At 44.2% G+C, this 27062-nt stretch overlaps 1 protein-coding gene across 1 annotated transcript; it reads right to left on the bottom strand.

The window, feature by feature from the left end:
* Positions 1–1373: 1373 nt before the first annotated feature.
* lamtor1 (late endosomal/lysosomal adaptor, MAPK and MTOR activator 1) lies at positions 1374–27062 on the bottom strand. Its single transcript, XM_043692527.2, has 5 exons — positions 26924–27062; positions 16012–16160; positions 10353–10430; positions 7792–7915; positions 1374–4401 (listed from the first exon to the last, which is right to left on the bottom strand). Exons 1-5 carry the CDS (start codon positions 26963–26965, stop codon positions 4309–4311), a joined length of 486 nt encoding a protein of 161 aa, XP_043548462.1. The 5' UTR covers positions 26966–27062; the 3' UTR covers positions 1374–4308.

Here is a 27062-nt window from a genome sequence, read left to right as displayed (position 1 = left end):
TTTTGTGATGTTGATCCAGGACAAAGGAAAATGCCACTAATTCTACCTCAAAACACTCATGGGTTTCATTTTTACATCCATCTGAACAGGTAGTAGGGCTGTTTATCATCTCATCAGAGAAATGGCAACTGCAAACAATGCAGCATTCTGTCTGTACTACAGCTATATTGTCAGTTTAGACTTTGTGCTCAAATCCTGGATCGAGACTTTAATTTGGAAGCTTATTATTCATAGTTGAAATGCAGCTAACTGAAACACTCTACAAAAATGAACTTTCTGAAGTTCCAGAAAAGCATCTGCTGTTAAGCAGACTAATCCAGGGAAAGCTTAAATCAGGAGCAAGTCTGGGAAAAGAACTAAAAATAATTCACCTGTTTAAAAGACCCAAGCATGAAGGAAAAGGTCCATTTATTTCTTGTCTAATTCAAGGCAATGGGGAGAGAATTGCATGAATTCTCATCTCAAAAGAATGGGAAAGCACATGTTCTCCACAAACCAGCAGGCACTCGAGAGCGGTGGTGGAAAAGCACAGCATTTCAAGCAGCATCTGAGGAGCAGTAAAATCGACATTTCGGGCAAAAGCCCTTCATCAGGAATACAGGCAGAGTGCCTGAAAGGTGGAGAAATATCCATCCTCATTTATCTCTCCACCCTTCAGGCACTCTGCCTGTATTCCTAATGAAGGGCTTTTGCCCGAAACGTCGATTTTACTGCTCCTCAAATGCTGCCTGAACTGCTGTGCTCTTCCAGCACCACTAATCCAGAATCTCGTTTCTAGCATCTGCAGTCATTGTTTTTACCTACTCGAGAGCAAGGTTGTTCCTGAGCAGAGGAACACCTAATAGTTTAGCTGGCTGAGTTCGCCAACTGGCCGAGTGCATGTGTTTCTCTCCACCCATCTAACCCCACTATCCAATAGCTCTTAACAACTAAAATGGGACTGAAGGGAAAAAATTGGGCAATTCTCCAAATACAACTGAAGAATCTGAAACATAAAAAGCTGCTGAGGTGAGAAATCTCTTGCTAAAATGCCATATTCTTGCTTTTTAAGGAGACACAGAAGCCAAAAGGAGTCAGATCAGCATCTGGAGGAGTTTAAATTCCATTCAATTTTGGAACATAAAGCTAGTCTTATTAATGGTGACTATGAAGTAGCCATATTGTTCTAAAAGCCACCTTGTTCAGCAATGTCCTATAGGAAAAGAAATCTGCTGGCATTGTGAGTTCTGGTGTATGTGACTCCAAACCCACACAGTAATGTGGTTGACCCTTTGGATGAGCAGAGTAAGCCACTCAGTTCAAGGGTAGTTAGGGATGAGCAATAATGTTGGCCTTGTCAGTGAATGCTGTGTACAGAATAATAAAAAAAAAAATGACATACTTGGAAAGTTTATTTCAGATCAATTCAAACAGGTTGAATTCAGCACATTTTTCTCAACATACCAGGCACAAACTCATATTTCCATTTGTTAAATAGATGCTGTGGCAACAATTGCTGCTCTCTGCTCCTCCTCTCCCTCCATTCCTCCAGCAAATTGACCTAGAAAGGAAGGTAGGCAAGCAATGTTCCACAGGCTCTGGTACCTCACTGAATTGGCTGCTTAGTGGACAAAGCAGGAATCATCAGGTTATGCAGCAATAAAATACACGACACATGAATCCCAAGCCCAAAGTCAGCCCATGTCATCACCACAGAGAAAACAGGAAACCTCCTGGTGTATGATCATCTAAATTCCAGGGTCAACAGCAAACAAAAAAAGTCTCCCATAAGCAGCCATGATCAGATAACTCAGCACAGATTCAGTTGCTGATATGATATCTGAAGCTGGCTTTGAAGAAATCTAATGGTCGTTTCACGAAAAGGAGGGCAAGACAAGGTGACTGCAGAAAGGTTTCACTAGGGTTTAAGCACAAGGTCAAATCTGATTTTATTCCCATTTTTAAAAAAATCACATCATTCCAACATGAAATCAATAGGAGACACGTAGATTTTACTGCATGAGCTGCTGAATTCTACATAGACAATATTTGCACTGCAGGCAGAGGAAAAAAAGTCTTAAAGTTCCAGTTTATAAAGTATTTTTTGCCTAAAACACGATGCAGACCAGACCAGACCCGCTATGGAGGTCAGTTGAAGTGTGAATGAATTCCTCAGAGAGGGAGGATATTGTGGGAAGTAAGAAAGTAATAGCCCAAAACATTAAACAGCTGAAAATGACTGGGAAAAGAGGTGAAGTGAAGAGGTGGGGTAGAAGAATCTTCAAGTTAGGGCTGTCACCTGAATCTGGTTTGAATTCAAATTCTTAACCCAATTGAGCCCAAAGTGTCCTATCCCTCAGGAAGTGACTGAAGTAGAGGCCAGGTTGAACTGAACATCTCAGTATGTGAATGAAGTTTTTTTAAAAAAAAAAGTGCCTAGTGAACAGCTGAATTTCACGTGCCCTCCCATCCTCAGCATCCAGTAACAGTAACAGTGCAAGGAAACAAACTAACACCACACCCCCCCCCCCCCCCCCCGCCCGAGAGAAGTTGTGCCACAAGCTGTTTACAACATGGATCCTGGGTCAAAACCATAAATTAAAATGCCTGGATTTTAGCTAATTCGTGGAAATCAATTGGAAAAGAACATTGAAAATAAGCATGACTGGCAGTAATAGTAGTAGGGTATGTGAGAAAAGAGGGATGTGATGAGTAAATGGGGCATAAGACCAACAAGCAGATACTGGTACAAATCTAATTTAAACCTGATTATAAAGGCAAAGGGAAACAAAATGGGATTTGGGGACGAGCAGTAACAATTCTCTATTCTTTGCCACAATTTCTGAAGCTTGAATTGCAATAAAGAATTAAAGTAATTCAGGTAGCAACGGATCCAGTAAATTAAAATACCTTCAAGAATAGTGGATTCTCTCCCAGAAACCACAGACAGCAAATAGTTAAAGCCTGATTTCTGGATCTATGAAAAAATCTTCAAAACTAAATTAAAATTAGTTAAAATAATTATTTTCAATAGAATTCCCAGGGGAGAAAAAGAGTAGACTCACATCTGTAGGCCATCAGCCTGCCAAATGTGTACTGTTTTATGGAGGATTTAAACACAATCACCTCAACAGGATATTTTAAACCTATAAGCCCCGAAAATACATCTTTCATTCATTTTTATGAGATTCCAAGAAGCTGGTTTAGATTCACAGCTAATTAGTGTGAATGGGGCAAGCTGGTGAGTCAGTGGATGCAAGTTTATAACTGCCATCAGGACTTCAGCGAGGATAGACAGTGAGCAAGTGCGTTAATGTCAACCACCCTCAAAATTACCCCCCAGTTCAGCTTCTGATAGCTTTCCACCAAATCCATTTAGTTGTTGCCTGCATAGCCGAGAGGTGGTTTTAGTGGTGATAACTTAACAGATGTTCCTTGTGGAAAACCCTGCCCACGAACCAACATCATCTCGCTCCAATCGCCTGCCCCCTCAGTTAGCACGGTGGGGAGAAGAGATCTCATTCCAACATTGATCCCTAATCCCATGGCTAAGCTGAAATAAACTCAGACAAAACTCAATTGGGGCAATATGGGAGATAAGAACACGAACAGACGACTAAATTGTTCAAATCTGCCCCCAAACCACAATGAACTCAAGAAATGTTTTCTTTTAAGTAAATAAGGAGCACGAGTGGTGGCAACAAGTCAAGTCACAGCTAAGCCCCTGCACTAGCACATCGCAACATATGCCTCAACTACCTGAGCACAACACATGCTCTGAACCCATTCTCACTCCAGGTCAAACGTATAAAAAGAAAATCAACTCCAAACATATTCATGACCAACAGTTCGCTGTTTTTTCTCCCCCAGAAATAGCCATTATTAGAAATTAAAAATATTACTTCAACAGGAAAATAGGCCAAAGAACATCTCATGACAGAAGGACGTATTTCAGGGAACAAAGGTTAATGGTGGGTGCAATATTTAGTAAATGAAATGCCCACTATCCCTCAGGGTGAAAAATTATACACAGTCTGTCAGTGAGTAGCAGAAATCAAATTAAAAAGAATGTGGATAAAAGAAGGTAAACGGTGTTTCTCAAATTCTCCATGTCATAAATCACCTAAAGCTTTTACTCAAAAAAAACCCACAATCTTGAAAAATCAAATCAGCTAAATTTACAGCATAAGGAGCTTCATTAAAAAAAACTAGGCGTGATTTACGGGTGCAGATGCCCACTGGCATCGAAGGTGTCTCTAGGGCTGTCTGAGAATAGTTAGTCCCAATGTTAAAGTCTTCACAGAACCAGATCTGGTGCAGGTCCAGATATCAGGGGATTGCGAACTGCACCACAAGTTCTTCCTTGGCATCCACTTTGATCTGGGAAAGAGCACTTGATGCGTAAGCAGCGATTTTAGAGATCTGAGACAGGAAAAACAGGAATTTAAAAAGAACAATTCAAAATACAAGAATCACCCACAAAGACATCATCCAAACACCAGCATCGTGCCTCACAAACCTTACTGAATTATTTGAGAAGGTGACTAAGGAGGTAGACGATGGTAAAGCGGTAGATGTGGTGTATATGGATTTTAGTAAGGCGTTTGAGAAGGTTCCCCATGGTAGGCTACTGCAAAAAATACGGAGGTTTAGCATTGAGGGGGAGTTGGAGGTTTGGATTAGGAATTGGCTGGCTGGAAGAAGACAGAGGGTAGTAGTTATGGTAAAGGTTCATCTTGGAGTGCAGTTACTAGCGGTGTTCCGCAAGGATCTGTTTTGGGACCATTGCTGTTTGTCAATTTTATAAATGACCTGGAGGAGGGGCTAGAAGGTTGGGTGAGCAAGTTTGCGGATGATACGAAAGTCGGTGGAGTTGTTGACAGTGAGGAAGGATGTGTCAAGTTACAGCGGGATATAGATAAGTTGCAGAGCTGGGCAGAAAGGTGGCAAATGCAGTTCAATGTAGGTAAGTGTGAGGTGATTCACTTTGGTAAGAGTAACAAGACGACGGGGTACTGGGCTAATGGTCGGATACTTGGTAGTGTGGATGAGCAGAGGGATCTTGGTGTCCATGTACACAAATCTTTGAAAGTTGCCACCAAGGTAAATAGTGCGGTGAAGGCGGCATATGGCGTACTGGCTTTAATTGGTAGAGGAATTGAGTTCCGGAGTCCTGAGATCATGTTGCAGTTGTATAAGATTCCGGTGCGGCTGCATCTGGAGTATTGTGCGCAGTTTTGGTCGCCATACTATAGGAAGGATGTGGAGGCACTGGAACTGGTGCAGAGGAGGTTTACCAGGATGTTGCCTGGTATGGTAGGAAGATCGTATGAGGAAAGGCTGAGGCACTTGGGGCTGTTTTCATTGGAGAAAAGAAGGTTTAGGGGTGACTTGATAGAGGTGTTTAGGGGTTTAGATAGGGTTGACCATGAGAACCTTTTTCCACGTATGGAGTCAGCTATTACGAGGGGGCATAGCTTTAAATTAAGGGTGGTAGGTATAGGACAGATGTTAGGGGTAGATTCTTTACTCAGTGAGTCGTGAGTTCATGGAATGCCCTGCCAGTAGCAGTGGTGGACTCTCCCTCATTATGGGCATTTAAACGGGCATTGGATAGGCATATGGAGGATAGTGGGCTAGTGTAGGTTAGGTGGGCTTGGATTGGCGCAACATTGAGGGCCAAAGAACTTTGAACCAATGCAGTCGTTGAGATGTAGGAATATCCACAATGTTGTTAGGGGAGGAAGTTTGATCCATCAACACTGAAGGAACAGCAACATATTTCCAAGTCAATAGGATGAGTGGCTTGGAGGGGAACTTGTGGGTGGTGGTATTCCCATGTATTGGCTGCCATTGTCTTTCTGAGTAGTAAAAGGTCACAGGTTGGAAAGTGCTGTCAGTGGAGTCTTGAAGTGCTGTAATGCATCCTGTAGATGGTATATACTGTTGCTACTGTACATTGGTGGTGAAGCAAGTGAATGTTGGAAGTGGCAAATGTCATGAAAATCAAACAGGCTGCTTTGTCCTGGATGATGTCAAGCTTTGAGTGCTGTTGGAACTGCACCATCCAGACTGACTTGTCCCTTATTGATGGTGGACAGGCTTTGGGGAGTCATGAGGTGATTACTTGTGACAGAATTCCAGCCTCTGACTGCTCTTGTAGCCATTATTCATATGGCAAGACCAGTTCAGTTTCTGCTCAACGGTAACACCCCCCCTCCCCCAGGGTGCTGATATTGGGATATTCAGTGATGGTGATTGTCAAGGAGCAATACTTAGATTCTCTCTTGATAGTGATGATCATTGCCTGGTGTCAATGTTACTACGTGTCAGCCCAAACCTGGATACTGTCCAGATCATGCTGCATTTTAACATTAACCACTTCGGCATCTGAGGGTTTGTGAATGTGCAATATTCAGAAATGGGATGATTGGTGCTGAACTTCATGGGAAAAGGAAAGGTCATTGACAAAGCAGCTGAAAATAAACAGTTCTGATGACTAATCAAACTCGAAATGTGAGCGGTTTCTTTTTCCACAGATGCCGTCAGGCCTTATCTTAAAGCTCATTCATGGGATATGGGCATCACTGGCTGCGTCAGCATTTATTGCCCATCGGGCAGTTAAGAGTCAAGTCAACCACACTACCATGAGTTTGAAGTCACATGTTGGTCAGACTAGGTAAGGGTGGCACATTTCCTTCCCTAAAGGGCTGAGTGACCCAGATCATTCTTCCTAACAATTGACAATGGTTTCATGGTGATTATTAGACTCTTATTTCCAGATTATTATTGAGTTCAAATTCCACCATCTGCCATGGTGGGATTGAAATCCAGGTATCCAGTACATTTACCCAAGCCCCTGGTTTAATGGTCTGGCCATAATACTACTAGACCATTGCCTAACTCATGAGTTTCTTTAGCAATTTCTGTTTTAGATCTCCGGTGTTTGGTTTTTTTTTTGTTTTATTTGAATGAAGACTGGTATTTGTGATACTGGGCGGCAGAGGCAGAGGCTGAGATGGATCATCCATTGGGTATTTCTAGCTAATTCACATTGTTGTGAATGCTTCAGCTTCATCTTTTGCACTGATGTGCTGGGTTCTTCCATCACAGAGGATGGGGATATTTGTGGATGCTCCACCTGTCAGCTGTTTTAATTGTACACTGCCATTCAAGACTGGATGTGGCAGAACTATGATCACAGAGATCACATAATGCTGTCTGTCACTCGTTGCTTCTGCTGTCTGGCATGCAAGGAGTCCTTGCTTTGTAGTTTCACAAGTTTAGCACCACATATTTAGGAACACATGGTGCTGCTCCTGGCATTCTCCCTTCATTGCGCCATACTGCTATGAGTGACTGGGATTAATTTTATCACATCATCCACACTCCACTCCATCACTATACTGGATGGATCACCCTGGGGAGACATTACTGTAGTCTAGAAGTAAATAGATTTCTGACTAAATTCAAACCAGAATTCCTGCCCCACTTCCAATTTACTGGTTCACACAGTAATGTCAATATTCAGTTTGTAAACAGGCCAACCCCCAGACCACCAATCAAAGAGGCTATCAGCAATTAAAGGAAGAGAAAGGTCTTCCCCACATCCCTTACAAAAGAATATTACTCCAGAACACACGCATGCTCCTGCTCTCCAGCAAACACCCAACCAGGAGGCAAACAGCATCCTTTGCAAACCTTGTGTCTGAAAGTGATTCCATGGTTAGGAATGATAAGCACATGAAGTCACTCCCAACTCCTTCCCCACAACCATGCTCCCTCGCTGGCTCGCGTGGCAATGTCACATACCTGCTGAATGTCTGAAGGAGGTACGGGCTCACTGGCCAAAACCTGGTGTGGTTGACTGGTCAACGTTGGCAGGGAGGTGACTCGCTTACACTGTGTCGATCCACTGATCATCGCTAACCTTGTGCTGACAAAAATAACCAAAGCTGAAAGTTGTAACCAATCTCTGCTTCAAAACATACATACAGAAGGCCTCTCAACCCATTGTGCCTGAAGCAGCTCCTTGAAGGAACAGTTTAATAATTAGAATCCAACACTTCAACCTATGGAAACTATTTCCCTTCACAAATTTGTCCAGTGCCCTTTTGAAAGGGATTATTGAATCTATTATGACCACCCTTTTCAGTAGCATGATCCAGATCATAACTCATTAGTCACAAAGTATCCCACTGGCATTGGTGCCATTTATCAGTCATCAGACAAATTACAGGAAAATGTAGCATTTTAGAATTGACATTACAATTCTAAAGAGAAACTGACTGCTGGAATGTGGGCACTGCTGACTGGGCCAAATTTATTGACCATCCCTGGTTGCCCTGAAGAAAGTGCAGGTGACTTGAATTCTTAAATGCTGCAGTCTGGTGTTTTCAGATTTTAACTCTGACAGCAAAGGAATGGTGATACAATTCCAAGTCAGGATGATATGGAGCTTGGAGTGGCAGTTGCAGAAGTTCTTTGTAGAGAAATATAGGCAATGCAATTGGGCAAAAACTTAGCAGAAAGAATATAGTGTGAGAAAATGAGGGTATGCACTTTGGCAGGAAGAATAGAGTCGTCAAGATTATTTAAATGGAAAAACAAACTAGAGAAAGCTACAACATCTGGGAGTTATCGTGCATAAATCAAAAAGACAGCCTACAAATTCAGTAGGTAATAGGGAATGTTAGCTTTTATTTCAAAGCAAAGGAGTACAAAAATAGGGAAATCTTGCTAAACCATTAAAGGAACCACGCAGATCACACTTGGAATACGGAGACAGATTTGGGCCCCTTATCGAAAGAAGGACAGACTGACATTGGAGGCAGTCTGGCATTGATCCAGGCATGGAGGGACTGTCTTAGGAGGAAAGATTGAGTAGTTTGGGAATTGATTTTGTTGTAACATACAAGATTCTAAGGGGACTTGACAGGGTGGATGTGGTTTCCCTTGTGGGAGAGTCGAGGACCAGAGGACATCATCTCAGAATAAGGGGCTGCATATACAAGACAGATGAATAAGAATTTATTCCGTCAGGGGTGAGTGTCTGTGGAATTCTTTATCACGGTGGGGTATCAAGGCTGGGTCATTCAGTATATTCAAGGCTGAGACAGATTGTTAATCAATAAGAGAATCAAGGGTAAAGGAGAAAAGGCAGGAATGTGGAGTGAGGTTTATCAAATCAGTCATATTCTCACTGACTGACAAGGCAGACTCAAGGCAGACCTCTGCTTTTATGTCATGAAACTTGAAAAATCGGATGTAAACATTCCCAGTGTCTCTATTTCAACAAGCAACAATGGGGTTCTCAAGCATAACCAGCAGCAAATCCAAAACAATTCTAGCCCAACATGTATCACAGGTTTAACATATCTGGTACATTTGGCCAAAAGGGAATCTGTTGACTTGGGGATCTTTAAGGAGGTAAAAACAATGACTGCAGATGCTGGAAACCAGATTCTAGATCAGTGGTGCTGGAAGAGCACAGTTCAGGCAGCATCCGACGAGCAGCAAAATCGACGTTTCGGGCAAAAGCCCTTCATCAGGAATAAAGGCAGTGTGCCTGAAGCGTGGAGAAATAAGCTAGAGGGGGGTGGGGGTGGGGAGAAAGTAGCATAGAGTACAATGGGTGAGTGGGGGAGGGGATGAAGGTGATAGGTCAGGGAGGAGAGGGTGGAGTGAATAGCAAGAAAAGGAGATATGGAGGTAGGACAAGTCCGGACAAGTCATGGGGACAGTGCTGAGCTGGAAGTTTGGAACTAGGGTGAGGTGGGGGAAGGGGAAATGAGGAAACTGTTGAAGTCCATATTGATGCCCTGGGGTTGAAGTGTTCTGAGGCGGAAGATGAGGCGTTCTTCCTCCAGGCGTCTGGTGGTGAGGGAGCGGCGATGGAGGTGGCCCAGGACCTCCATGTCCTCGGCCGAGTGGGAGGGGGAGGTGTGGTTGATTGGTGCGGGTGTCCCGGAGATGTTCCCTAAAGCGCTCTGCTCGGAGGCGCCCAGTCTCCCCAATATAGAGGGGACCGCATCGGGAGCAACGGACACAATAAATGATATGAGTGGATGTGCAAGTAAAACTTTGATGGATGTGGAAAGTTCCTTTAGGGCCTTGGATAGAGGTGAGGGAGGTGGTGTGGGCGCAGGTTTTACAGTTCCTGCGGTGGCAGGGGAAAGTGCCAGGATGGGAGGGTGGGTCGTAGGGGGGCGTTGACCTGACCAGGTAGTCACGGAGGGAACGGTCTTTGCGGGAGGCGGAAAAGGGTTGGGGAGGGAAATATATTCCTGGTGGTGGGATCTGTTTGGAGGTGGCGGATGATTTGGTTTATGCGAAGGTTGGTAGGGTCTTTAAGGTAAGCAGCCATTCCTCACCTGTACTGTCGTGCACGATCCATGTACTCATGCTGCTCCATTCCCTGGGAATCTGCTGCCGACACATCGATGATATTACTGGGGATGGAAGGAGAAGTGCATTAGCAAGCTGCAGCAGGGGACTGTGTTCATTCTTGCTTCTGAACATCTCATGCGTGTGTTTGGTTGAATGGCCTGAACAGAAATGCAGGAGCAAAAGAAAAATACACACAGGAAGAGAACAATTGGTACCATCTACATAGCAGCTTCAAAAAGGAAGCTAACATCTCCACCCAACCTCGCACCCATTTCTGCCCCTTTCAAGAGAAACAAAGGAAGGAAGGAATGTAAAACTCAAACAAATATTCCTGAAAGCCCAAAGGATATCCAAATAAGGAGTATGTAGTCAGCAAGAATAAACAGAATTCACATAGCACAAGCCATTCAGCTCAACTAGCCCACGGTGACATTGATGCTCCACAGGAGTCTTCTGCCACTCGAGTGCATTGCACCATCTGCTTAAATTTTCATTTCTTTCTTCCTTGTATTTATTCAGCTTCACTTTAAATGCATCTACACAACTCACACCAACCCACCCTCCCCACTCTCTGGATAACGATGCTTCACCTGAATTCCCATTTAGATTCATTAGAGTCAGAGGTAGAGCATGGAAACAGACCCTTGAGAGCAACCCGTCCATGCCGACCCAGATATCCCAACCCAATCTAGCCCTACCTGCCAGCACCCAGCCCATATTCCTCCAAATCCTTCCTATTCATATACCCATCCAAATGCCTCTTAAATGTTGCAATTGTACCAACCTCCACCATTTCCTCTGGCAGCTCATTCCATACATGTACCACCCTCTGTGTGAAAATGTTGCCCCTTAGGTCTCTTTTATATCTTTCCCCCCTCACCCTAAACCTATGCCCTCTAGTTCTGGACTCCCCGACCCCAGGGAAAAGACTTTGCCCATTTACCCTATCCATGCCCCTCAATTTTGTAAACCTTTATAAAGGTCACCCCTCAGCCTCTGATCCTCCTGGGAAAACAGCCTCAGCCTGTTCAGCCTCTCCCTATAGCTCAAATCCTCCAACCCTGGCAACATCCTTGTAAATCTTTTCTGAACCCTTTCAAATTTCACAACATCTTTCCAATAGGAAGGAGACCAGAATTGCACACAATATTCCAACAGTGGCCTAACCAATGTCCTGTACAGCCGCAACATGACCTCCCAACTCCTGTACTCAGTACTCTGACCAATAAAGGAAAGCATACCAAACGTCGCCTTCACTATCCTATCTATCTGCGACTCCACTTTCAAGGAGCTATGAACCTGCACTCCAAGGTCTCTTTGTTCAGCAACACTCCCTAGGGCCTTACCATTCAGTGTATAAGTCCTGCTAAGATTTGCTTTCCCAAAATGCAACACCTCGCATTTATCTGAATTAAAGTCCATTGGCCACTTCTCAGCCCATTGGCCCATCTGGTCCAGATCCTGTTGTAATCTGAGGTAACCCTCTTCGCTGTCCACTACACCTTCAATTTTGGTGTCATCTGCAAACTTACTAACTGTACCTCAAATGGAAGAAAGGCTGGTTTTCACAATGGACTGGGCTGCATTCACAACTTTGTAATTTTTTGCAGTCTTGGGCAGTCTTATTTGGAGATGCCGGTGTTGGACTGGGGTGTACAAAGTTAAAAATCACAACACCAGGTTATAGTCCAACAGGTTTAATTGGAAGCACATTAGCTTTTGGAGCGTCGCTCCTTCGCTATCACCTGATGAAGGAGCGACGCTCCGAAAGCTAATGTGCTTCCAATTAAACCTGTTGGACTATAACCTGGTGTGTGATTTTTAACTTTGGGCAGTCTTTGTTAGTCTGTGCTACTTTACATACGTTTTCAAAAAGCAGCAAACATTTTCTCTATACCTTTCCAAGGGAACAACCTTGTCATCTGAAACTCCTCTATCAAGTGATAGAGAAAAGATGGTCAGCTTGGTCAATTTTTCTTGTAATTTCTATTTCTCACTTAGCAACTTTCTTTTCAGTCTGGCATCTTGAATGTTTGTCCTCTATTGACTTTCTCCTGTATCTCAGTAATTGGTTAGAAGACTTTCCACTAACCCAGGCTCATATCTCAATGGGAATGGACCAACAGAGTTACATTTAATATGTCCAGAATTCAACACAAAGTTATCTTCACAATTGATGCATCTCCAACAGAAAAATTACTTGCACGCAGGACACAAAAGGCTGAGGTTTGGAAAGAGCAAAAAAAAAATTGTACTTAATCCCATGCCGTACCTATCCTGAGAATGTTTGATGGGGAGGTTCGGAGGCAGAGCTTTACCACGTATCTAAACCCTGTGCTTTAACTCTCCTGAGATTATTTGATGGGGACAGTGTCCACGGAGCTTTACTTTCAGCTTAAAAGAGTAGAGGAACATTTATTTTTTAAATTTTAGTTTTAAGGAGTAGACAACTTTAGACTGTATCTAACACATTGCCATGTGTGTTCTAGGAACGTTTGATTGGATCTGTAAAGAGACAGCTTTACTCTGTAGCCATCCCATGCTGTCTGTGTCGTGGGAGTGTTTAATGGGGACAATGACAAGGGAGCTTTACTTCCAGTTTAAAAAAGTAGAGGTAACTTTAATCTGTACCTAACCCATGCTGTCCTGCCCTGGGAGCATTCAACAGGAACAATGCAAAACCGTTTTATTGTCAGTTTAAAAGGATAGAGGGAGCTGTATTTAACTGTGCTTGGAGTGTTTGATGGAGACAGTGTTGAGAGCTTTACTTTCAGTTTCAAAGAGTAGAAGGAGCTTTACTCTGTATTTGGCACATACTGTACCATGTCATAGGAGTATTTGATGGGGACTGTGTAGCAAGAGTTCTACTTTCAGTTTAAATGAATAGAGGCAGCTTTACTCTGTATCTAACCTGTTGTTATACTTGTCCTGGGAGTGTTTGATGGAGACAGTGTGGAGGAAGCTATGTTCTCCATCTAACCCTGTATAAAATGCTGGCATGTATGTTCACAAAGTAGTAGGGACACCAAATGGACTGTGGGCCTTTATTTGAAAGGGAATGGTGTTTAAAAGTTGAAGAGGCTGGTTAAAACTACACAGACACTAATTAGACCACATCTAGAATACTATGAACAGTTTTGATCCCTTTACCTAAAGGGATGCATACTGGCATTATAGGCATTTGAGAAAAAAGGTCCACGAAGTTGATGCCAAGTGTAGAGGGATTTTCTTAGGAGGATAGGTGAATAGACTGGACAACATTGCAGTTTAGAAGAATGAGGGAAGACCTTACTTAAAACTACAAGATTCTTAGAGGTCTGACAGGGTAGATGCAGAAAGATTGTTTGCCCTTGTGGGAGAGACTGGGACCAGAGGGCATCATCTCAGAATAAGGGCTCATTTAAGACTTAAATGAGGATGAATTTGTTCTTTCAGAGGCTTGTGAATCTGTGGAATTAAATACTGCAGAGACTAGACTGTGAAGTAGGTTCACAGTAGAGCTTTAATTAATAAAGGAATCAAGGTTAATGGGGAAGAGGCAGGAAAGTGGATTGAGGATTATTGGATCAGCCATGATCCAATGGGCTTTTTTTTTATTCTTTCATGGGATGTGGGCGACATTGGCAAGGTCAATATTTGTTGGCCCCTTAACTCTCCTTGAAATAAAGGCATATAATGGTCAACAACATTGCTGTGGGTTGGAGTCACATGTAGATCAGAATGGTTAAGGGCAACAGATTTCCTTCTCTGAAGGATATTAGTGAACCAGATACGATTTTAAAAGCTATTTAAAACTAGAAATCCTTTAAAACATTTTAACTGTCATGGTGACTATAAACAGACTAGCTTTTCAACTCCAGATTAAATTGAATTTACCATTTCACCAGCTGTCATGGTGGGATTCAAATCCATGTCCCCAGAACATTAGCCTGAGCCTCTAGACTGCTCAGTGATATCACCACCATATTCCCTCACTGCCAGCTGCTGTGATTTCAGGGGTGCGCTAGGTTAAGACCAAACACAGAAAGGGCTATAAGGGCAAGGAAATAAAACTCAACTGGTTACATTGAGGGCAGGATGAAGGTCATTGATCCTTGGGTCAGAAAATGGACAATTGGAAAAAATATGTTCATCAAAACCTGAAAACAGAAAACAATGAAATGCAAAGTGCATGCCAACACTAGAGGAATGTATCAAACAGCAAACAGTTTACAACAGGCAAGGGACTGATCACGTTCAGCCAGCCCATGCTTGCAAAACTGAAAGCAGGATCCAACACTAGATTCGATTCTGCATTAGAATTATTGAGCAAATGTTGTCCAGAACGTCCAACATATTATACTGATAACCAATTTAGGATTGCCAGTCAAGTTCAGCATAGCACACACATGTACTGGCAGCTATATCTAATACCATACAGGGCCTTCTTCACAGACAGAAAGAACATGTATTCACACTCGGTTTCAGTTTAACAGGACAGACGACAGTCATTCTCTGGTTCACTTAAAAAAAAAAGTGTTAGAAACACATTCTATCTTCTGCATTCAAAACCTTAACCTATTGGGTATTCTTCCATTTTTGTCTATTCTTTCCCACTTATACTGCAGAGCTGGCTAGTCTTCTCCAATTGCTGTATGAACCTGAGAGTTTGTGATAAGGGGATATAGTATAATCCTGTTTATAATCCAAAACAGTTTATTTGATGACAGGTTTTGCTATCTATCGTAAGATTATATTTCTTAATTAGAATGCATGTTGTTGGTGAGTTTATTGAAGAAACCTAATCAAAGTCTTTTGTTCTAGGTTGCACTAATAGGGAGAAACACTGACCAATTTTGGTGATTAAATTAGACATTTTGGTACAGCTTTTGAAGTAATACGGCTCGATTTCCAGCTCATTGCTCCTGTCAGAGTTACCTTGACCACATTCAACTGCCTGGTATAAAATTAAAACAGTGCTTGGCAGTAAAGCTGTCAATCATCAAACAGCCATATCCTCCACAGCAAAACCTTTGTCAGTCAGAGTTCAGTTGCCAACCAATCAGCACTCTCCTCTCAAGTATAAATGTTTTCCCGTTTAACTTATTTCTTGCAAAGTGCAAAAAGCTTCAACTAAACAGGTGTTTGATCAGTAATACTCAAGTTCTGCAATGCCAAACCAACTATTTGCAGTTTTGCTTAAGGAGGGCGGTGACTGCAATGCTATTTCTTGCTCTCATGTCACGAGTCCAACACCTGTCATAAGCACAGACAAACATAGGATCCAGGCAATGTATCTGGTAACAGCGCACAAGGGGTACAGATTGGAGAGAAAGCAAATTGCTGACAGCTCCCAAAAACCTTGGCCAAATGGTTAATCCTAAGGCCTGTAAATACAAACAGCTGTGGGCCACACATAGGAGCTGGTGTGTGGGGTATGCCACACTCACACTGGTCCTAGTACAGTCAGGAATCATAGCCAATCCTCCTGAAAATCAAGTTAAGGGCACTGGGGCCAAATGCTGAAATGGCTGCTATCGGTGAACATGGAACAGAATGGAACTGGAAACTGAGGCCCTCACCCAAAGCAGATAGATTTATGCATTTGCTTTCTCCCTCAGGGCCCCCTCTGTCCCTGCACATACTCAGAAGGTCAGTACTCACTGTGCTGTTTTGCTGAGAATAGTGTTAAGGAGAGCTTGTTCATCTGGGAAGCGGGAAGGAATACTGCGGTAGTCGGGGTCAGTGCCACCCGATGATTTGCTGGCAGCGTTGGCTACAGGGATAAGGAGCGGTTTTCCTTCCTCACGATCCTGGAAACAGGGAACGGGAAAAATACAAAACAGGAGCACTGGATTATTCAGGCTCAACATCGCAAACACCTTCAATCCGCACTCATCAACATGACAAAAACAAAAGACTTCCCCACACACAGCTGCTGTGATGATCTGTGCACTGCAATCGGTATTGGCCTCCAGTCCTAGAGGTCACTGCAGCACTTAGATCTCAAGGTTCCTCACAGCAGCGAAGACAGTGGGTACACTGATCATCAACACAGCCCCAGGCCCTAGCTACAGAGGGAGAGGGCGACTAATGCTGTGGAAAGAGCAGCTCAAACCCCATTAGGGCAGTTGACAGAATTTAAGGATACTTCATAGGAGAAAATTAATCAATTCAATTGATTAAAAAAAACCTGAATTTTCCAGATTTTTCTTGAAGCCTCTCTTCATAGCTTAACTGCTCCATCCCTGGTGAATTCATATCTTGGTGAATCCCCTCTGCACCCCCTCCAATATAATCCCATCTTCCGACATTGCAGCAACCAGAACTTCACCCAATCCTCCAGCTGTGGCCTATCCAACGTACAGTGCCAACATAACCTCCCTGCTCTTAGAATCTGTACCGCAACTGATAAATGCCAGTGTACCATACACCTTAACTACTCTTTCCATGCTATAAACCTCAGGACTGTAACAGCAGCTCTGGGAGCGTCAGCCAGGTTGTGGCACTCAAGTCTCTGCTGTGGCTTGAGAAATCCCAACTTTCTGTTCACAAGGCACTGTGCAACAATGTTTTCAGAACAGGTCCTTAAAAAAGCCCATGAGATTGACAAATATTACTACCGGGATTCAACAACTTTTATTCATTTATTCATTGGACAAGGATATTGCTGGCTAAGCCAGCATTTATTGCACCTCCCTAATTGCCCAGAGGTCAGTTAAAGAGTCAACCACATTGCTGTGGGTCTGGAGTCACATGTAGGCTAGGCCACAGAAGGATGGCAGTTTCCTTCCCTAAAATACATTACTAAACCAGATGAGTTTTTCAAACTATCAACAATGGATTCATGCTCACCAATAGACTTTTTAATTCCAGATCTTTATTGAATTCAAATTCTACCATCTGCTGTGCCAGGATTCGAACCCAGGTCCCCCGAGCATTACCTGGGTCTCTGGATTAATAGCCGAGTGATAATACCACGAGGCCATTGCCTCCCCTGGATAAGCAATCCAGGGAACCATTGTCACTTTTGGTTAAAAAAAAATGAAAAACCAACAGAAAACCCAAGCCTGCCTTTTGTTTGTTCTTGTGATGTGGACATTTGTAACAAGGCTGGTAATTATGGCCCACCCCAGAATGCCTGCAAGGTAATAGCTTCAATGAAAAAAATACTCCAAACACAACAGTTTCTGATGAAAGGTCTTGATCTGCAATGTTTCTCCCTACAGATGCTGTTGAACCAGCTGAATATTTCCAGCTTTTATGCTTCTGTTTCGGATTTCCAATTTCAGATCTGCAGTATGCTGATTTGGGGGAAGAGTATCAAGCTCAGTTATTTGAGAGGAGTTAAAACATGAACTAGCAGTAGGCCATTCAGCCTCACCAGCCTGCTCTGCCATTCGCTGACTCTCATGGCTTCTACTTTCCCATCTACCCCCAAAATTGGTGGGGGGGGGGGGGGGGGGGGTACTTCCAAAGCTGGCTGCTCGTGTAACATTCACAGGGAGGTAAGGAAAGAAAAGAAGAGGGACAGAGATTATAAACATATAGGAGCAGAAGTAAGCCATCCAGCCAGAGTCTACTCCACCAATCAATGAGATCTGATAACTCTATTTTCCTGCCTTTGCCCCATAACACTATTCCCTTACTGAATACAAATCTGTCTATCTCAGCACTAAATACACTTGTCCCAGCCTCAACAGCCCTCTGTGGTGAAGATTTTCACAAATTTACTATCCTCAAGAAATTCCTTCTCAGCTCTGACTTAAAAGGGCGACTCCCTATTCTGAGAAGTGCCCTCTGGTCCTAGACCAGGGAAAAAAACAACCTCTTCACATCTACTGTCAAGTCATAGAGATGTACAGCATGAAAACAGACCCTTCGGTCCAACCCGTCCATGCCGACCAGATATGCTAACCCAATCTTGTCCCACCTACCAGCACCCAGCCCGTATCCCTCCAAACCCTTCCTATTCATAAACCCATCCAGATGCCTTTTAAATGTTGCAATTGTACTACCCTCCACCATTTCCTCTGGCAGCTCATTCCATACACGTACCACCCTCTATGTGAAAACGTTGCCCCTTAGGTCTCTTTTATATCTTTCCCTCCCCTCACCCTAAAAACCTATGTCCTTGTGTTCTGGTCTCCCCGATCCCAGGGAAAAGACTTTGTCTGTTTATCCGATCCATGCCCCTCATGATTTTATAAACTTCTATAAAAGTCACCCCCTCAGCCACCGACACTCCAGGAAAATCAGCCCCAGCCTGTTCAGCCTCTCCCTATAGCTCAAATCCTCCAACCATAGCAACAGCTTGTAATTCCTTTCTGAACCCGTTCAAGTTTCACAACTTCCTTCCGATAGGAAGGAGACCAGAATTGCACGCAATATTCCAACAGTGGCTTAACCAACATCCTGTACAGCTGCAACGTGACCTCCCAACTCCTGTACTCAATACTCTGACCAATAAAGGAAAGCATACCAAATGCCTTCTTCACTATCCTATCTACCTGCGATTCCACTATGAACCTGCACTCCAAGGTCTCTTTGTTCAGCAATACTCCCTAGGACCTTACCATCAAGTGTATGAGTCCTGCTAAGATTTGCTTTCCCAAAATGCAGCACCTCACATTTATCTAAATTAAACTCCATCTCTTATTCCTTAGCTCATTGGCTCATCTGATCAAGATTCTGTTGTAATCTGAGGTAACCTTCTTCGCTGTCCACAACACCTCCAATTTTGGTGTCACCTGCAAACATGTGGCAGGACAGTGGCTCAGAGGTTAGCACTGCAGCCTCACAGCACCAGGGACCCCGGCTTGATCCCAGCCTCGGACGACTGTCTGTGTGGAGTTTGCACATTCTCTCCATGTCTGTATTGGTTTCTTCCAGGTGCTTCGGTTTCCTCCCACAGTCCAAAGATGAGCAGGCCAGGTGAACTGGTCATTCTAAATTGCCCAGAGTGCTAGGTGCATTAGTCAGAGGGAAATGGGTCTGGGTAGGTTACTCTTCAAAGGATTGGTGTGGACTTGTTGGGCCAAAGGGCCTGTTTCCAAACTGTAGGGAATCTAATCTAATAACTATACCTCTTAAGGTCTCATCCAAATCATTTTTATAAATAACGAAAAGTAGAGGAATTAGCGCCTATCCTTGTGGCACTCCACTGGTCAGAGGCCTCCAGTCTGAAAAACAACCCTCCACCACCACTGTCTTCTACCTTTTTGAGCCAGTTCTGTATCCAAATACGTAAAAACAATGACTGCAGATGCTGGAAACCAGATTCTGGATTAGTGGTGCTGGAAGAGCACAGCAGTTCAGGCAGCATCTGAGGAGCAGCAAAATCAACGTTTTGGGCAAAAGCCCTTCATCAGGCTTTTGCCCGAAACGTCGATTTTACTGCTCCACTGTATCCAAATGGCTAGTTCTCCCTGTATTCCATGAGATCTAACTTTGCTAACCAGTCTCCCATGGGGAGCCTCGTCGAAAGCCTCACTGAAGTCCATATAGATCACATGACAGACATTATTTCCTACGCACAAAGTCATGTTGACTATCCCTAATCTGTCATTGCCTTTCCAGATACATGTACAGTGGAAACTCGATTATCCGAACATGATGGGCAGGCACTATTTCATTCGGATAATCAATTATTTGGAAAATCAATTAAATGTCTTTCCTCCAAGTTTTAAAGGAGACTGCAGCAGCACACAGCACATGACTCCCTGACCCAACTCCCCCACCTTCAAGCTGGTCCAACAACAGCACCCCGCCCCCACCACGAAACCCGGCCAACACCGGCCCCCCCGCCCCCAGCACAAAGCATGCGAGCCCCCACCCCCAACCCCTCTCCGGGGCATCCGGACTTCACACCATTTGTGGGATAAGTCTCCAAATAGTGCACAGACACACACACACAACTTGTTACTGCAAATTTTTGACTGTGCGTCTGTGTGCTTGGGGGGGGGGGGGGGGGGTCTGTAGAATTCCAGGGAAAATGTGGGGGCGCGCGGGAGGTCAGTCATTTGAAGACGGCGCCTGTTTAATTACGGTCAACAAAAGACACTATCACTGCTGGACATACGTCTTTGATGTAATGTTTCTATCGGGACCTCGAGATCTCATTCAGATAATCCGATATTCGGATAATTGGTATTCAGATAATCGAGTTTCCTCTGTACGTTCTGTCCCTCAGGATTCCCTCCAACAACTTGCCCACCACTGACGTCAGGCTCACTGGTCTATAGCTCCGTGGCTTGTCCTTACCACCTTACTTAAATAGTGGCACATTTGCTGACCTCCAGCTTCTCACCTGTGACTATCGATGATACAAATATCTCAGCAAGGGGCCTGGGCCCAGCAATCACTTCCCTAGCTTCCCACAGAGTTCTACGGTACACCTGATCAGGTCCTGGGGATTTATCCACCTTTGTATTTCAAGACATCCAGCACTTCCTCTGTAATATGGACATTTTTCAAGATGTCACCATCTATTTCCCCACATTCTATATCTTCCATGTCCTTCTCCACAGTAAACACTGATGCAAAATACTTGTTTAGTATCTCCCTCGACTCCACACAAAGGCTGCCTTGCTGATCTTTGAGGGGCCCTATTCTTTCCCTTGTTACCCTTTTGTCCTTAATGTATTCGTAAAATCCCTTTGGATTCTCCTTAATTCTATTTGCCAAAGCTATCTCATGTCCCGTTTTGCCCTCCTGATTCCCCTCTTAAGTATACTCTTCTGCCATTTCCTGCTTTCCCATTATTATTCCCGCAGCCTCATTCTCTGAGGCCTTTAGCCTCTCTTCCTTTGCATATATTTGAAGCAGAGAGTCAACACAAGATCAGCAGCTAACAAAAATAAATCCAAAAGACTTTGACAAGTATGCAAACAGAAGAGTAGGGATGGGCCCCAAAAGGGCGACTGAATAATTAGTGACCAAGTTAAAGGGCATGGATAGGATGCCTGCCATTCTTTACAAAGGGAAAGAAACGCTGCGAGAGTGCCAAAGTGAAGGCAGTTGTGACAAAATAGGCTAAAACTGATGAAGAGGAAGTATTAGAAATCAGATACTAGGACTAGATGTGTCCACAAATAAGGAGAGAAATAAAGAAAATTGCAGACAGTTGCAATAACCTTCCCATCCTCTGTAGATACAGGGGTGGTGCCAAAGGACTAGAGAACTGCAAATGCTACACTCTTGTTCAAAGAGGGACTCAAAAGGAAGTCCTGCAATTACTGGTCAGTGTGTTTAACACCAGTAGTAGAAAGGCTATGAGAAACAATAATCCATAAGACCATAAGACATAGGAGCGGAAGTAAGGCCATTCGGCCCATTGAGTCCACTCCGCCATTCAATCATGGCTGATGGGCATTTCAACTCCACTTACCCGCATTTTCCCCGAAGCCCTTAATTCCTTGTGACATCAAGAATTTATCAATCTCTGCCTTGAAGACATTTAGCGTCCCGGCCTCCACTGCACTCTGCGGCAATGAATTCCACAGGCCCACCACTCTCTGGCTGAAGAAATGTCTCCGCATTTCTGTTCTGAATTTACCCCCTCTAATTCTAAGGCTGTGTCCACGGGTCCTAGTCTCCTCGCCTAACAGAAACAATTTCCTAGCATCCACCCTTTCCAAGCCATGTATTATCTTGTAAGTTTCTATTAGATCTCCCCTTAATCTTCTAAACTCCAAATGAATACAATCCCAGGATCGTCAGCAGTTCCTCGTATGTTAGGCCTACCATTCCAGGGATCATCCGTGTGAATCTCCGCTAGACACGCTCCAGTGCCAGTATGTCCTTCCTGAGGTTTGGGGACCAAAACTGGACACAGTACTCCAAATGGGGCCTAACCAGAGCTTTATAAAGTCTCAGTAGCACAACGGTGCTTTTATATTCCAACCCTCGAGATAAATGACAAGTTAACGGACAACCACCCACCCATCCAGACTGGAGGCCAGGACAAAGTTAACACATTCAGGTGACTGTGGAAAAATTAAAAATGCTGCATGCAAATTGAGTTTGGTTCTAATAAAACATTAAATCTTTCTCCAGAGATGCTGCCTGATCTGAAGAGCATTTCCAGACTTTATTGTACATTTAATTACCATTGAGGATTTAAAGAAGTAACCAACAGGGTTGATAGTTACATGGGCTTCAAAAAAAAAAGAGCATTTCATAAAGTGCCACAAAACAATCCGGCCAAAGTTGAGGCCTGTGGAATTAAAAAAAAAGGGGAGAAAGTGAGGTCTGCAGATGCTGGAGATCAAAGTTGAAACTTTATTGCTGGAACAGCACAGCAGGTCAGGCAGCATCCAGGGAACAGGAGATTCGACGTTTCGGGCACAGGCCCTTCTTCAGGAATGGGCCCTGTGCCCGAAACGTCGAATCTCCTATTCCCTGGATGCTGCCTGACCTGCTGTGCTGTTCCAGCAATAAAGTTTCGAATTAAAAAAAACACCACACATAAATGAATAGAAGTTCGGTTGAGTGACAGGAAATGGGATGTAATAGTCAACAGTCGTATTTTGTCCTGGAAGGTGGTTCATAATGGGGATTCCCAGAGTCAGTGCCCAGCTAGTGCTTTTGACATATTAGGGAACCTAACTTGGCTGCGTTGAGTAGAATTTCAAATACAGCATATGATACAAATCTTACAAGCATTGTGAACTGTGGAGGATAATGATGGGATTTAAGGGGATGCAATGAAGTAGAATAGCTTCAAGAAGCCAAGTGATCCAATTCAGTTCCGAATCTGGATGAAGAAAGGCTTTCTTATGCAACGAGTGACTAGGATCTGAGAGACACTGTCTGGGAATATAGTGAAGACAGATTCAATCGTCTTTCAGAACAGGATTAGATATGCACCTGAAGGGGCAAAGTTTGTACTGCTGTGGGCAAAGGATGGAAGAGTGCAACAAACTAAGATGTTTTTCCAGGGAGCTGGCATGGACACAAGGGACTGAATGGACACTGTGCTGTAACCTATGATCAAGAATAGAGGAAATAGAAGATTGGCCATGAAGCCTTTAATGCTTGCTCCATCATTTGTCTAGATCATGGTTGATTTACTACACCAGTGCCATTTTCCTGCAATAATGTATTATCCCCAACATCTTTAATATTTAGAAATTTGTCAATTTCTGTGATGAATTCTTTTATTTGCTAATTATGTGGGTATTATTGGTTGGGCCAGCATTTATTGCCCATCCCTCAGTGCGCTTCAGAAGGTGATTTCTGCGGTCCATGACCTGTGGGTTGATCCACAATGCTGTTAGGGAGAGTGTTCCAGGATTTTGACCCCACGACAATGAAGGAGCAGAGATATCTCCAAGCCAGAATGACCAGTGGCTTTGAGGGAGATTTGCAGGTGACCTGTGCCTTGTACATGGTGAGCAGGTTTTGGGAAGGCAGGAGGTGAATGACTCGCTCAATGATTGAGATTCCAGAGTTCCCTGTGGTAAACATTTCTAAAGACAATCTTGAGTGCAGAAATTCCTTACCTCAGTTCTCAGTGGCCTGTCCCTTTGTCTGAGTCACTGTCCCCGAATTAGACAGAGACTGAGGAAACATTCTTCATCTATTCTGTTCATCCATCTAATTTTCACCTTTCATTCTCCTATACTACAGAGCATACTCCTCCAGTCTCCTAAAACAGTCCTCACAGGACAACCTCACCATCCCAGGAATCTGTCCAATGACCCTCCATTGTACTCCTCTACGTACATCCTTCCCTCAATATGGAGGTAAAAACTGTACACAAATAATTAAGGATAGTCTCACCAAAACTCTCTACAATTACAGCAACGCAAACACCTTCCCTCCTGTAATCCAATAGTCTTGTTATAAAGGTTAACATACTATTGCTGTCATAATTATTTGCTGTACCTACATGCTATCTAACTTATGAACATCATCGCGGTCCCCTTAGCCATCAGCATTTTAAACTTCACTTGAAATTGGTGCAATCCCTACCTTTGGTTGGGTTTCTCAGCAAGGTCAGTCGTGACTTCGTGGATAGTGTCTGAACCTGTCAGGAGAATGTGCATCCAGTCCCTCTCTACATCTTTGAGCATTAAATCAGATGAAATGTTAAACCAATGACCCAGCTGCCTGTGAGGGCAGCTGTGAATGATTTCATGGTACTATTGGTTCTCTCATATTTATCCCTCAACCAGCACAATAAAAAGTTATCTGGGCAAAATGAAATTCTTGAGGGGGGGGGGGGGGATCTTAGCATGCACAAATCTGGTCACCTCATTTCTATTTTGCAATGGAGACTACCCTTGTGTCACAGAAATACAAACACTTCTTTCCAACTTCCTCAAAAATCATAGAAAGTTGAAGGGACAGAAAAAGGCTGTTCAGCCCATCCTGTTTGTGCCAGCCAAACAGACATCACCCAGCCTAACCATATATTGTAGCATTCAATACTCCTCCCGATTTGTTTCACTGAAACAAGTAATCTCACACCATATCTTGCTATTGGAAACTCCAGATTTCCAAAGAAAGAATTGGACATTCTTGTTGTTCAGCAGTGTCAATTTATGATAAGTGAGATCAGCTCTCCAAGGTAACACAATGAGCTCATTTACTCAATGATGATCAGTCGGTTTACCCAGGTTACTTGTCTGCAACTAAGTGGCGTTATTAACTCCTCAGAAACCAGCGTGAACAAGAAATGGATTCTCAAAGCAGACCACCTTTTCCATTCTCACCAAACTGCAGAACCAGATAGTACAAATACAAAATTTCTGACCTATTACTTGCTCCTGCTATTTCCTTGAGGAATAGAATGGTGAAAGGCAATGTCAAAAAGGAGTTTACAAGGGTTTGAGGAGGGCATAACAGTCATACAATCCCAACAGGGAACTCAGAGGAAAGGTGTCCACCCAGTGAGTGGTGAGAATGTGGTTAATCTAACAGAGCACTCCATCCAAGCCACACATCATCCTGACTTACAAATACCACACTTAGATGACTTCGATGAGGGAGTCGAAGGGTGGGTCAGTAAATTTGCAGATGATACGAAGATAGGTGGAGTTGTGGACAGTGAGGAGGGCTGTTGTTGGCTGCAGAGGGACTTAGATATGATGCAGAGCCGGGCTGAGGAGTGGCATATGGAGTTCAACCCTGCCAAGTGTGAGGTTGTCCATTTTGGAAGAACAAATAAGAATGCGGAATACAGGGTTAATGGTAGGGTTCTTAGTCAGGTGGAGGAACAGAGGGATCTTGGGGTCTATGTACATAGATCTTTGAAGGTTGCCACTCAGGGGGATAGAGTTTGTAAGGCGGCCTATGGAGTATTATCGTTCATTAGCAGAGGGATTGAATTCAAGAGTCGTGAAGTGATGTTGCAGCTGTACAGGACTTTGGTTAGGCCACAGTTGGAGTACTGTGTGCAGTTCTGGTCGCCTCACTTTAGGAAAGATGTGGAAGCTTTGGAGAGGGTGCAGAGAAGATTTACCAGGATGTTGCCTGGAATGGAGAGGAAGTCATACGAGGATAGGTTGAGAGTTCTCGGCCTTTTCTCGTTGGAACGGCGAAGGATGAGGGGTGACTTGATAGAGGTTTATAAGATGATCAGAGGAATATATAGAGTAGACAGTCAGAAACTTTTTCCCCGGGTACAACAGAGTGTTACAAGGGGACATAAATTTAAGGTGAAGGGTGGAAGGTATAGGGGAGATGTCAGGGGTGGGTTCTTTACCCAGGAGAGTGGTGGGGGCATGGAATGCGCTGCCCATGGGAGTGGTAGAGTCAGAATCATTGGCGACCTTTAAGCGGCATTTGGATAGGTACATGGATGGGTGCTTAATCTAGGTTAGACGTTCGGCACAACATCGTGGGCCGAAGGGCCTGTTCTGTGCTGTATTGTTCTATGTTCTATTCCCTCACTATTAAAATCCTTAACCACAAATATTGCAGCGTTTTAAAAGCAGATCAGCTTCAGCCAGTCACACCCTCACCCCAGGGGCAATAAAAAAAGTTTCAGAAGAGCAAGATATGCCAGTGAACACAGCTGACAAAAACTGGCATTCATTTAGCACCTGAAAAATCAGACAAATTCCACATAATCACCCAAAGATTGGAGGGAGGGGTTTTAACCCCACGCACCACCCCCTCCCAGTGTAAGGGTGGGGGCAGTTAACCGCACAGACAACCCGAAGAGCAGGAAAAATCGACGTTTCGGGCAAAAGCCCTTCATCATTCCTGCTCCCCGGATGCTGCCTGACCTGCTGAGCTTTTCCAGCACCGCTCTGATCTAGACTCTGGTTTCCAGCCTCACTTTTGCCTCGCCGCACAGACATCCCGTGCAATCCTGGGGGGGGGGGGGGGGGGTTGTGGTTAACGCCGGACACTATCCAACCCCACTCCAAGGGGGGGCCAGAACCCCCCCCGCCCCTGCCGCTGCCCCTGCCCCTGCCCCTAGTCCAAACCGGAGGGGCCAGGCTCCCCCAGTTCAAGGGTCGCACCAGCCTCCTGCAGGGGGTTGGATGAGGTTCCAGGTGATACTGCCAGGTACCTGAAGGAGAAGGTGGGTACGCGGATTGTGTTAGAGGGCGGCTCTCACCTGTTCGCTGCTGTCGCCCTCGCTGCTATAACAACAGCCCATGGTGGGAACAGGAGGAGCACAGGCCGCGGCCTCCCTATTTACACCATCACATGATCGGGCCTAGCAACCTCCGCGTCACATCCGCCCATGCCTGTCA

The sequence above is a fragment of the Chiloscyllium plagiosum genome, unplaced genomic scaffold, assembly GCF_037043375.1.
Source record: "Chiloscyllium plagiosum isolate Xiang-an unplaced genomic scaffold, Cpla_swu_hap1 HiC_scaffold_6, whole genome shotgun sequence".
Taxonomy (NCBI): Eukaryota; Metazoa; Chordata; class Chondrichthyes; order Orectolobiformes; family Hemiscylliidae; genus Chiloscyllium; species Chiloscyllium plagiosum.
The sequence above is the reverse complement of the archived record's forward strand: the minus strand, read 5'-3'. Positions and strand labels throughout refer to the sequence as shown.